The 13139-nt window shown below is 34.2% G+C and overlaps 1 protein-coding gene across 1 annotated transcript in view; it reads right to left on the reverse strand.

Annotated features, from left to right (window-relative positions):
- LOC123537088 (uncharacterized) overlaps positions 1-9487 on the reverse strand; it is a gene marked incomplete at its 3' end in the record, with an annotated part of 68631 nt that extends 59144 nt beyond the window's left edge. Inside the window, exons 1-3 of the mRNA XM_053536410.1 lie at positions 9360-9487; positions 3680-3797; positions 1645-1764 (exon numbers count right to left, since the gene is read on the reverse strand). Coding sequence (XP_053392385.1) covers positions 1645-1764; positions 3680-3778 — 219 coding nt within the window. The remainder of the gene's footprint in view (positions 1-1644; positions 1765-3679; positions 3798-9359) is intronic.
- Positions 9488-13139: the final 3652 nt, after the last annotated feature.

Here is a 13139-nt window from a genome sequence, read left to right on the forward strand (position 1 = left end):
GTTTTTTTTAAATGAATTGGAATAATTTGAAAAATCTTAGTAGGGATCACAAAAGAAAAATTTTGCGTAAAATTGTTTTAAATTTGGGCCAGCAGTTCCACACTAGAAGATTTTAGAAGTTATCGCGATAAGTGACTACGCCTCCTGGCGCATTGCTTTTTGACGTATGCAAGAACTGAACAGTCTTGGCATAGAAGGTTACATAATGACTATTTGCGTAAAATCATTTCAGAATCGGACCAGTGGTTTAGGAAGAGGAGTCGTATGGAGATGTTTCTATGTTTAGCTCTGGCGGCTTCTTTGTGCAATCATGTGGAACCTTTTTAATAAGAAATATAAGAATAAGACCGCTATAGAAAAATTTTCGCTAATTTTCATCTAAATCTATTCATTTGTTTCAAAGGAGATGTTGTTTAAAGAAATTGATGACGTCAGATGGACGGACGACGGACAGAGAATGATCACGATAGCTCACCATGAGCACTTCGTGCTCAGGTAAGCTATCGTGGCTAATTAGCTTTAGAACACCATTTAATGACTAATAACTACTAGAAAGGTATATCAAAACATTTGCACGCTTTACAGAAGAATGAAATATTTGACATGAATAGATGTTGCGATTTATTAATTTTCTCGAATGCATGTGTATGAAAAAGTGACCACACCTTCTGTCAGCAATGATTTATAAGGAGACGTTTAAAGTTGAACATTCTTAGTAGAGGTTCGCCCAAGAAACATGTCTGTGGAATTATTAATTATTGGACCAAACGTTTCTGACAGGTTTTTTTTTAATATCTACTATACTCATTTAGGATCTTACAGTGAATTTCAAGAAGGCCACCCGAGGAATCAAAAGAACATAGTGTAAATGTATTATAAAATTGGGCTAGTATTTTTCTAATAAGCAGATATTTCAAGTGCCAAACAAATACTTATAAGGAAAAGTGCCCACGCCCACTGTTGGCCACGTTTTTAGACGAATAGAAATAATTTGAATGAACTTGGTAGGAGGTTATCGATTGTACATTTGTTTGAAATTATCACAAAGTTCACCTTGCAGTTTCTAGTTTTCATTGTATACCTATGGCGAAAAGTGCCTACACCCCTCGGCGGCCAATTTTTGACGAATTTGAATTATTTGGAAAATAAATTGTAGAAGGTCAGACAATTTTGAAATGTCCCATTTTATAATACTTTAGACAGGAACAAACCCACAGCCCTTAGCAGCCATGTTTTTGACAATTCAGCATAAGCTAAACATCTTTGATAGAGCGTTCTAAAGAAACGAGGACATATCCTATGATGATTTGCTAAGAGTGCAACAAAGGGAAATAGTTTGAACACCTTCAAAGGAACATCGATGCCGAATACATCCCGCAGAGATAGGAAAATAAGTACTGACGAAAGACGGACATTCGATGGACGGTGTAGAGTGATCTCAGTAACCTGCCACAAGTGCTTTGCGCTCAGGTGGGCTAAAAAAGAAATAAATGCCGATTTTACCCTCGGCTGATTGCAAATATTATCTTAAAAAGGATGTCTCTTCAAATTTTTCACAAGTATTTACTTCTGCTCCGCTTATCATTTTGCCATGCAGTTGTTTAGAAATCCTTGAATTGAAATACTAGTACGTGTGCTAGCTACCTCTTCAATGTTGTAGCCTGGCGACGAATGGCTGCTTAGCGATAGGGGTGTCTCGCAACGTTCGTTCCAATCACTCTCAGTTACACGTACGCGCTCCAGTGTGCGGATGTCTGGTGGAACCTGACAATAAAGGAATACAATACTGAGTACCTAAAGTTCCCTGAAATAAAATCGGCATCATGTGTGTAACATCTTATAAAGGCTTATATGTTCCGCAGCCTGCCTATTTTTTCCTTGGTATTTTTGTATTGTTTCCCACAATACAAAACATAATGGCATATCCCTAACTTTTAAGGCAACGTCGCGATTCTGGTGTTCAACTTTTTACGATCGAACGCTGCGATTTCTTCTTTAAATATATGCGGTTAATTCAATACTAAACATTTCATGTTCACATAGCTCATCTGGACTTACAGTGGTTTCTTTCCTCTATTTTAGACCACTGAAAAGGCATAAAAAAGACACAACATGTCACTCTTGTTTGTCTGATGTATACTGCTAACTTTGTGTATAAAACAGCAAGAGATCAGCCTAGCTGATTCATCTTGAGTTTGGCTACTTCTACGGATAGGTCAAAAATGCTGTTGAAATTACAGACAAAATAATGCGTATCTACCTTAAAATATAGACTTGAAACTATTCTTTAAAAGCGCTTGATGAAGTAGTCTATCATTTATCACAGAAAAACTTTTCTCGCATACCAGACGGGGATTTCCGGTATCTTTACCGGTGCTGGGAAAATACATCTTACACCCCCGGGGTGTAAGATGGCTCTCGTGCTGTAAATGACGTATTACGAACTACATATATGTAGAAGATTTATGTAGTTATATATATTTTATTTAAAAAACGGAATAAAAATTCAATACCTTGACAGTTCCTATTGGTTCCTGATAGTATATTTCTCGATTCAAATCACTTTATTTTATCAAAAATTCATAACGTTACGTTGCAACTGATGAAACAAAACCGGAGCTAAACATTGTTGTTTGTTTTGAAACGTCATGACGTCTTCCCTGTTTATGGACGTTGGTTTCCCGCGCTTTGTTAAAATACTCTGCCATAAGAAATAGTTCTAAAATGAAAGTCGTTCGATTGATTTTATTTTTATTATTATTTCTTGAAATCGGTATGCAAGAAAAAGATTCTGTCACTGGTTATAGGTGCAGATGGAAATATCCGGCTCTCGGCTAACTGTTTAGGCGGTAACTCGGCAAGGAGCCTCGTTACCGCCTAAACAGTTACCCTCGAGGCCGGATATTCCCATCTGCACCTACAACCAGTGAAAGAATCTAATCTAATCTAATAATATTTGATGTACACCTAAATACCTAATTTTCAAACTTATGAAGGCAAGCGTGATGGACCTTTGTCCATATCTAAATATCACTAACTTCTGGAGGAGTTGCTTTTATGTGTTATGTTGGCGACTATATAGAAAACATTTAGTAACTATCTCTCTTTATCGAATTTTTGACAGAATTTATATACTATTATAGGTATATAATAAAAACTATAATTTGATAACGGTTTTTATGAAATATTATATCTCATTTAGTGATTTGTCGCTGAATAAATCAGTGTTTGGAGTTCAGATGCGAAGGAGTTATATCATGAGGGCTGCGCATCTGAACGACAAACAATGATTTTATTCAAGAGCAAATCACTGAATGAGATATATTATTTCGATTCTAACACGATACCAAGGACTTTAAAGTACATCCTTGACGGCATTTATTAAATATTTGCCCGTTTTCAATTGGTTTGTTTTCCATCGCGCCGCTATGCCGTTTGACGCTATGACGTTATAATTATGACGTCAGAATTGTGAATTGTTGTATAATAATTAACTGTTTTCAGCCTTCTTTGTTTAATAAGAAAATGAATCGAATCGTGTTAGAATACAAGATACAATATATAACAGAAAATAAATAAAATGAATTGAAACTACCCATAATACAAAATCTAAAGCGCATAATATATACATAGTATTCACATAATATGCTAAAAGATATACAATGATGCAATAACATACCGTTCCGTTTCCTGTTATTTCTTCGCAAAAATGGAGACAGTTGTTTAACAAAATACTGTATGCTTTTTCACCCACTCGTTGTAGTGCATCTTGTATCATTTTTTCTATTTCGGCAGCGCTGTGTAAGAAATATTTTAAATTGATAAAAATAGAAATGTAAGTATCACAAATGTTCATAAATATCTATATTGAATGCCGTACTTGTGAAACAGTGGAATAAAATCCATTTTACTGTACTTAAATTTGTGTTTCATTTTTGTGTTTATAATTACACCATATTGAAGCTTTTAGATTTCAGGTAAACAGAGTTTGTTATAGAGATAAATATTTCGCATTAGTGTGTTTGCATTTGCACCATAATTTCAGTGATCTGTCTCCAATATCATTTACGATCATGTCAATATTCCGTATGGTCGGCATATGTCCCAAGCCTTTGATACCAAATCCTAATAACAAATTCCCCAAGCATGCTAGATCATTTAAAAAAAAAAAATAAATAAAAATGGTCATGCTTAATTGTTGCTGTTTGGAACCCAGCTTGAAACAAATAGATTTAAGTGTTACAAATGCAATGCATTAAAAGAATGATATGGCCAGTACAGCAAATTGTAGCTTAGTCAAAAGATTTTTCTGGTTTGGAAAGTTTCTGAAAAGACAAAATAGTATTGCATCCCGTTCGCCTGAATAAACGATATTGTGCTTTTGTTGAAAAGCACATGTCTTCCCCAAAGAAAAGTAGCAATAGGCAAGAAGTCAATAGAGGATAGGAGCGAAAGTCTTGTTTAGGGTTTAACGCCATTTCTCAACAGTATTTCAGTCATGTAACAGCGGGCAGTTAACCTTATTAGTGTTCCGAAATTCTGTACCTGTACAAACCTGTTCTCCGCAAGTAACTGCCAACCTCCCGACATGCATTATCAGAGGTTGAGGACGAATGATTTCATACACAATGTCTTTTATCAAATCGTTATAGAGAACGTACACACCGCCCATGGATCGAACTCGAGACCCCGCGATCCGTAGACCAACGCTCTCCCTACTGAGCTAAGCGGGTGGGCTTTAGGATAGTGTTATCTCCCATTGTTTTTCCTGAACTGAAACTGAACTGCTTTATGTTACTCTACGTCCCTTCTTTACTCTACGTCCCTGAACGTTGAATGTTCTGGATCAAATGGTTGTCAAGTTATTGGTCAGAAACAGTTTTTAATGTTATTGCTTATTGACATTGACCTTTGATGGAATGACCGAAAGATCGATAGGGGCCATCTACTCTGCATTTTCAGTCATTCTATGATGTTCCAGGATTCTGGATCAAGTGGTTCGGAAATGGTTTTCCATGTTCAGGCTGCGGTGACCTTTGATGAAGTTACTCCAAAATCAATTACAGTAATCACCTTTCTGTATGTCCTAAAACCCTATGAAGTTTCAACATTCTGGGTCAAGTGGTTCTCAAGTTACTAATCGGAAGTGGTTTCCCATGTTCGTGCTCCTGTGACCTTGACCTTCAATTGGGTGACCCCAAAATAAATGGAAAGCATTGTATATGTATGTCCAATCATTTCAGCATTCTGGGTCAAGTCGTTCTTGGGTTATTGATCGGAAATAATGTTTGACGTATTCTGGCCCCTGTGACCTGGCCCTTTGATGGAGTAATAAAAAAAATCAACACGAGTCATTTACTCTACCTGCCCAATCATTCTATGATGTTCCAACACCCTTGGTCTAGTGGTTCTCAATTTATTTATCAGAAAGGTTTTTCCATGTTCAGGCCCCTGTGACATTGACCTTTGATGGAGTGACCCCAAAATTAATAGAGGTCATTTACTCTGTAAGCCCTAACATTCTATGACAATTTGAAAGTTCTACAACAAAAGGTTCTCCAGTTATTGATTGAAAATCAGGTTTGACAGACAGACAGTGCAAAAACAATATGTCTGCCCCAGTAGGGACAGACGTAAATATATTTGACTGTGCAACCGCAATGAAATTGATGATTTGAACACAGTGTTAATGCATTCATATGCGTATTCTAATTTACTTGCAAGTGAAGTTTCGTCTGCACGGTCTGTACTCAGGAGTACTTTTGAATTATTTTTATCTAAGATCTAGATAAAAAGTTATGATCTAACTAAAAAGTTTTTTAACACATAAATAAAACCCCTTCTATTCATAAATATTGTCTCATGAAAGTAACGGGTGTACTGAATAACTAATTCGGCTATTTACTATCACATGTTCAAATGTAAATTTGCTGTGAAGTTTATTAATGGAAAGACTTACTTTCTAAAGCTTTTGAAAATATATATAGGTGAACCTCCTACAACGTCAGAAATACAGTCAGTTCTTACTGTCACCTGTCCCATCAAATATTTCAATACACTCTCAAATAGGCCGTTTCTTGGATCGCTGCTATAATGAATGACTCGACCTTTACCTTTAAAATGCAAATTCCAAACGTATTCTAGTGTAAACAGAGTATATTTACGCCATACTATCTTGTAAACCGCAACTTTTACATTTATTTATTCATTTATATTTGACCTATGTCTAACTGAAATATATCGACAGATTGTATAAAAACAATCACAGTTACATTCGGTGGGATTATTATAATATATGTTTTGCATGTGCTTAAGGAAATAGAATAAAAAATCCGCTTTTAAAGTGATTAATCAGATTATTGGTCAAGACAACATTTACATCTGATCATTTACTTCCGTTTGAGCTCAATTAGCACTTACGACAAGTTATATTTTCACTGGAGGTACTTCTAGAAATTAACTTTCTTAACATAGTAGCCAAAGCATGATGTAAATATAAGATATATTGTATACTAGTTTTTAAAGAATCGTATTTATCTGAAACTAATTAGAAATGCAAGTTTGAAAAGTCGGCATCCTTTTTCTTTGCCTATCTTGGTTGCACTGTTAATGAAAAAAAAGCTCTTTCAAATACTTTTGTATTAGATATGGAAGGTGTATGTGGAGTGTGTGTGGGGGGAGGGGGGGGGGGCAGTGTTAATATCTATTATTATATTCCAATATCACCATCACATAAGTTTTACTGATTTCTACCAATTAACACTCATTTTTCCCCTCATAATTCTATTTGAATTATTAGATGTAAAATTATCAAATCACTCCATTTTGAATTATCAAGGGAAAAAAAGGTGCTGATTATGGCAATCAAGAAGTGAAAACGACACGTTATCAAAATAATTGCAATTGTATTTGCTATTCAACAGTTAAAACGGTATAGAAGACAGAATATAAGATTCTTTTACCGGAGCAGATGGGAATATCCCAGCTCAGCAGTAGCTGTTTATGGCGTTGAATAGTTAACTGGGAACTGCAACTACCACCAGTGATTGAATCTTTCTTGCATGCCATATTCAACAAATAATAGAAAAACTGGGAAATAATAAAAGTGAGGAACAGCACGTCAAACACCGAGTCAAGTTTAACTAAATTTAATCTATCGGTTTCGGTTATTTACAATAACTTTCATCAGGCTAAAAATATTAACAGGAATTCAGACATAAAGTATACAAAATATGTCTTAGTCAGAAACTTGTTTACTGCATGTTAGATCAAACCTGAACTGGCTTCATGGAACCCTTGCAGCTAAGTCTGTCTGTACAACTGTAACAGGTCATCTGAAACTCTGGGGGGCCTCCGTGGCCGAGTGGTTAAGGTCGCTGACTTCAAATCACTTGCCCCTCATCGATGTGGGTTCGAGCCTCACTCGGGGTGTTGAATTCTTCATGTGAGGAAGCCATCCAGCTGGTTTACGGAAGGTCGGTGGTTCTACCCAGGTGTCCCGCTCGTGATGAAATAATCTACGGAGGGGCACCTGGGGTCTTCCTCCACCATCAAAGCTGGTACGTCGCCATATGACCTATAATTGTGTCGGTGCGACGTTAAACCCAACAAAATAAATAAATAAAAATAAAAAAATCCTGCAAGTATCTTTCTCCCAAATAGGCAGTTATAACATCGGCTTGATTAAATAAACTAGTAAAATCAAAACTTCCGATTGATCAAGATATGAGTATTTTTTATCTAGTTATTTTTTTTATTTTTCATTTATTTATTTATTTATTTTGAAAATAAATATCACTTTGTTTATTGTTACAATAAGTGTTTGATAGCCAAGTAAAGTTTGTCGAAGATATATTTTAGCATATGCCCCTAACCAATTATGTTTCCAATGCAAAGTACGAAAACATTATCATCTTAAAAATCGCAGCCATTTAGAAAGGTAAGTCAAAATCTCAAACAATCAAATAGACTAAGTCACCCAAACCAGTATACACTTGTTATCCAAACCATTACATTCATATTTCTATCACTCTCCACGTCTTGTGTTCTTATGTGCTTTATATGTATTACAGTTTATGCATACGGTATTAACAAAATACTTGCTCCATCATTTATTAAAGCTATACAACTTCCTCCTTTTATACGCCCAGATGAGATATCTGCTAACACATAAAAACTTAACCAAAATAACTTTGTGTTTTCTCACTAAAAAAAGCTAAATGAATGAATCAGTGACATATGCAGTCTTGCTTAAACTGATGTTAAAGCCATTAGACTTCCCCTCTTACATTGTTAAATGAGATACAAACATACAAATACTTGCCCAAAAATTGCTGAGTTAAAATATGGGCATAATTTTCTGAACGGAAAAGCAAAACAGAATCAAGGAAGCTATGCACAGCATGTCGGATCATCACAGTGAAAAGTGTTTAAAGTTTCATTTTATTTTTACAAGTTGTCAGTCAAACATAAAAATATGCATTGTAAAGCTTTCCAAAGCGTGTTAAATTGAAGAAGCGGTACAACTTTGTGACAAGCAAAAATCAGATAAAACGTGTACACAGTGGTTCCAGCTAGCGGTTACTGAAATGCCTTCGTACATACAAAGAAGACGTTACAAAAATTACTACGCTGTATTCATTTAATGATCATTTAGTGTTCCTAAAAGGAAACTGACAAATAAGGTAAACAAATGACCTTCTAAAGAATATGTTTAGATCAAATCATCCTCGAGAAGTTAAACTCTGTAATCAAACGAAGTTTTTCAATAAATGTATGAGTTGGATCACTTGCACCTGTCTGACACTCAAACGTACTTACACTCCATGTTTTTAACGTCATTTATCAGGATATGTAATGCTTCATTTTAAAAATGTTCCCAGAAATAAATCCTTTATTACATGTAGCACACGCTTACGCATAAGTAATAAGAATACGTAGTTACAATTTTAATTTTTGGATTGTTTATACAGAGTTTTAATTTGGCATAATTTGGCCAAAATACATGTCTGAATTATATGACCTGACCTAGTGTGGTAGTGTGGTTAGTCATTGACCTAGAAAAACAAAATGTAAGTTCAAAAACTATATGCCTTAAAATGATAGTTATATATACTTGCATGCAAAACCTTATATGAGCTAAGTAAAGACAAATTAAACAAACACAAATCTAATAAACGACTACACATTTTGAAATACAGGTATGCGAGATTCTACAGACAGATAGTTATTTCACATTCTTATTCACGAAATACCTCAAGCCTACCCTATTTATTAGTAAATAAATATGTTTATTTCTTCACACTACATGTACATAAATGGTGCTTTAATCATGTTTTGCAATATACACTTTTACTCACCAATATAAATTGCACAATGATAGTACATCCCGTTAAGCCGTTCAAAGTAAAGTCTGTCTCCTATCTCAGGATAGGCCTGCCATGTTATGCCCATTGTCTCTCAGTGTCTGTGATCTGAAACTACAAATGGACAATTTTACACTTAGATGAGCGTTTTAGTATATCAAAATGAGAAATATCTGTCCAGCTCACATAGGATGCGTTTTATTCTACCACAATCATCATAATGTTGCCGTGTAAAATTTGGCTTTATTTGTCACCCTGCCTTTACACGACAGGTGCTGACTGACTACATTTTAAGTGCAAGTCAAGGCACTGTAAACTGGATAAAGATTTCGCGTACAAACAATAAATCATGCCTCCAAAATGACTGCAATCGTAGATAGAAATATAATTCATTATATACTACTGCACCTCAGTACAAGCATTACGAAAACAGTTTTTTTCGGCGACGCCGTCTAAATTCGTTTTCGTTACCTATGCCACGTGACTTCAGTTTGCAAATCAAACTACTTGATAACGCATTATAGATAATTTATCAAAATTGAAGATTTATGCAACACTCTGCCTGATTGGACGAGAGTGTCAATTTCTTTCACTCTGTTGATTGTGCTACGCTGAGTGAAATGTAGACAAAGCGTTTATCCTAAACGACGCTGTTCACAGTTTTAAAGCTAACTTTGACTCAGTATATTTAGCAAGAATATTGATATATCTCAAAATGATAAGTTTAATAAATATAATAAAAACCTGTTCAAATACCAACATATATCAAATTAAAGAAAGAGCTGAATACGGTCTGCGTATCACATGAATAAGGGTGTGATAAGAGTCTTTTATGTAGAGAAGTGCTTTTTAAAAGATTTTCCTTGTTACAAGTGTCGTCTTTATATGAAAAGATTTCTTACTGTTGTGACTTATTCAGATTGCATATTAAAATGAGTACTTGTTTGCTTTGATATATTTGTTATAAATTATTTAACTGATTTATTATATATGAATATTTTTCTTTAGTATGGTATGCAAATATTGAACTCAGTTGAAATCTGTTTTATTATATATATGCTATATAATGACTGAATCTCATTACACTGAAATGAAGGTACGCTGCATACAGTTTATCTATGTGATATGACTACGGTCAAACTTTGCTTATGAAACAGAAATATTGAAATAATTACAATTGTATGTTTTGCTTGACCTTCACATTTTTATAGGTGTGACGTCATTGTCCAAAGATGCATTTGTTAAAGCGGGATCAGTTGGCATATTTTAGAAATAAATAAAAATAATAAATTAAAAAATCCTTTAATTGATTTTTTCTCATGTATTCTAATCAAACTTGATTTGTAGCATCTTTATTAGGCCCGCAGCCATCTTTTTTCAGCTGGGACATTTAACCCCTTTTAGGGGCTGCTAGAGCTAAAACTAGAAATGCCTTTATACAGCGTCTCATGAACAGCTTGGTGGAACTTTGTCATACTTGGTCTGGAGCATCATTATAAGGTCCTCTTCCAAATTTATTTATCTAGGAACTTGGGCCCTATTAGGGACCACTATAGCTAAAAGTAGATATGCCTTTCTTCGCATTAACCACTAAAATGTAATGGATTTTTATCAAACTCGATATGTAACAATATCGTAAGGTCTCCTGCTATTTTGTTACAAATGGGGATAGGGACCAATTTAGCTAAAAATATAAACACGTTTAATGACCTCTTCTCATGAACCGCTTCATGAATCTTCATCAGTTATTATTCTTCTTGGTTGAATTTTTTGCTTCTTTTTACAGATTTTATTATAACAACAATTTTAAAATGATTAAGCATTTGTCATGTTTTCATGTCGGTGAGGCGAAAACACGAAAATTCGACGAAAATGAAGTACCTGGCTTTTCCAGTACGCGAACTTGAGAATGGTTCAATTATCCTTAAAGCTTTTATCACAGTCGAGTTAAAATAAATTATAATAAACTAAAAGCTGAAATTTCTAACCAGAATAAGGTACATTTTGAAACACAACTTTCACAAAGTCAACTCAGATTTAACAAGAAATATCTTTAAAAATGATGGTCGGCGAATTGTAATAAGGAAAGAAGTTTATGAATTTTTCATCTAACATTCATCTTTCATCTAACATTTTTCAAATTGCAAAACTAAACACCGCACTTTAACAATTTAAATGGTTCTCTTTTAATTTTTCACAAAGATTTCGTAGGGTTGCAATTTTGTTTCGTTTATCCTTAGACGAATAATTACAGCGAAATATGCAACACCTCTCACGCCCCCTAGTACTAGCTTATGTGGAACTCTATTTCACATATGTACAAAGGACCAGAAAATAAAGCAACACTGAATAACAATAATTTAATAATACTTACTAAATTTGCTATATAATTTCCTGTGTGTATTAAGCGTGAGGGGAAACAAACAGTATTTTAATGTAGGCCTTGTCTTCTAGTCTGAACATATGATTTCTTGAACTTTGGAATACACATAAATATATTAATGATTATATTACCTATACCTTTCGAATGCCTATTTTTAGCTTTAAACGAGAATGTGACCTAAGTTATATACCGCGATTGAAAGATGAAAATAACTGGCTTTTAATTGCTTAAAATCTGTTTCATGAATTCAAGGTTAAGTCAAACATTAATATATCTATTTAATACTTTAGAAGTGATTGAACGGCTGTCTTCCACAATATTTGTAATATTTCACAGACAATTTCCAAGTGAAAGTGATACCAGAATCGAAAAATGGTTGCAAAGATTAAATGCAGCATATCATTTTGTAAGATCTCCATGCATTTGTAAAATACTGTAGTATGGGGCACTGCAGGGGAACAAGCAACAAACTTTCCTATATGTTGAGCAAGATCTCGAACAGATAAAGTAACTTTATCCAGAAAAGACTGGCAAAGAGATGTGACTTTCTTGCTCTTTTAATTTGATAATGGTACTGTCATTTTTCTGAGTTTAAATCAAACCCTATAAATTCCATAATCTGTGTTGGTATGAATGTCGACTTTTCTGAATGCATTTTAAGACCTAAGCAATCAAATAATTTCACAGCTTTTTTGCACATTTTGAACACACTCTTCATAATTACCACTTCACCAATGAAACCAGTATTCAAATAGCCTTACTTTCTCTAGTGCGAAAAAAAGCACATTTCAGGAGATTATTAAATTATTGTGGACCTAAATTCAATCCGTTTTGCAAACATAATTATGTACAAATTAACAAATGTTTCCCCAGAAAAAAGCGCAAATATTTTCTGCGTTGTTCCACCACATTTAAGCTATAATAAGCATCTTTAATATCGCAGCTTGCGAAGTATTAAAATGGTTTCATCAGTGAAATAGCAGATTTGAACTTTTTCATTTTAAAATGTTTAGAATCAATATGTTCATTTAATCTTTAAAGATTTAATATTATATATAAAATAATAATAACCGTCTTTTTTATTCCTGATAAACACATTTGAAAAAAAAGCCTTTACTATACAAAGTTCATTATCTGGAACTCTCTCAATTATGATTTTCTCTTGCTATACTGCACAACAGATAGGAGTCAATGCCTTATGAACCTTTATTCGTCTTAATAATCACTAGGTCAAGTTCGAAACTGGGTCGTGTTGGATCAAAAACTAGGTCAGTAGGCCAGATCAAAGGAAAATTTTGTTAACACTCTAGAGTCCACATACAACAGTTTCAGTTTGAAACTCCTGAAAATAAGTCAGAATGTTTTTCTTGAAGCTTTCTAAATCAAGTTTG

This window comes from Mercenaria mercenaria, unplaced genomic scaffold, assembly GCF_021730395.1.
Source record: "Mercenaria mercenaria strain notata unplaced genomic scaffold, MADL_Memer_1 contig_983, whole genome shotgun sequence".
NCBI classification, from domain to species: Eukaryota; Metazoa; Mollusca; class Bivalvia; order Venerida; family Veneridae; genus Mercenaria; species Mercenaria mercenaria.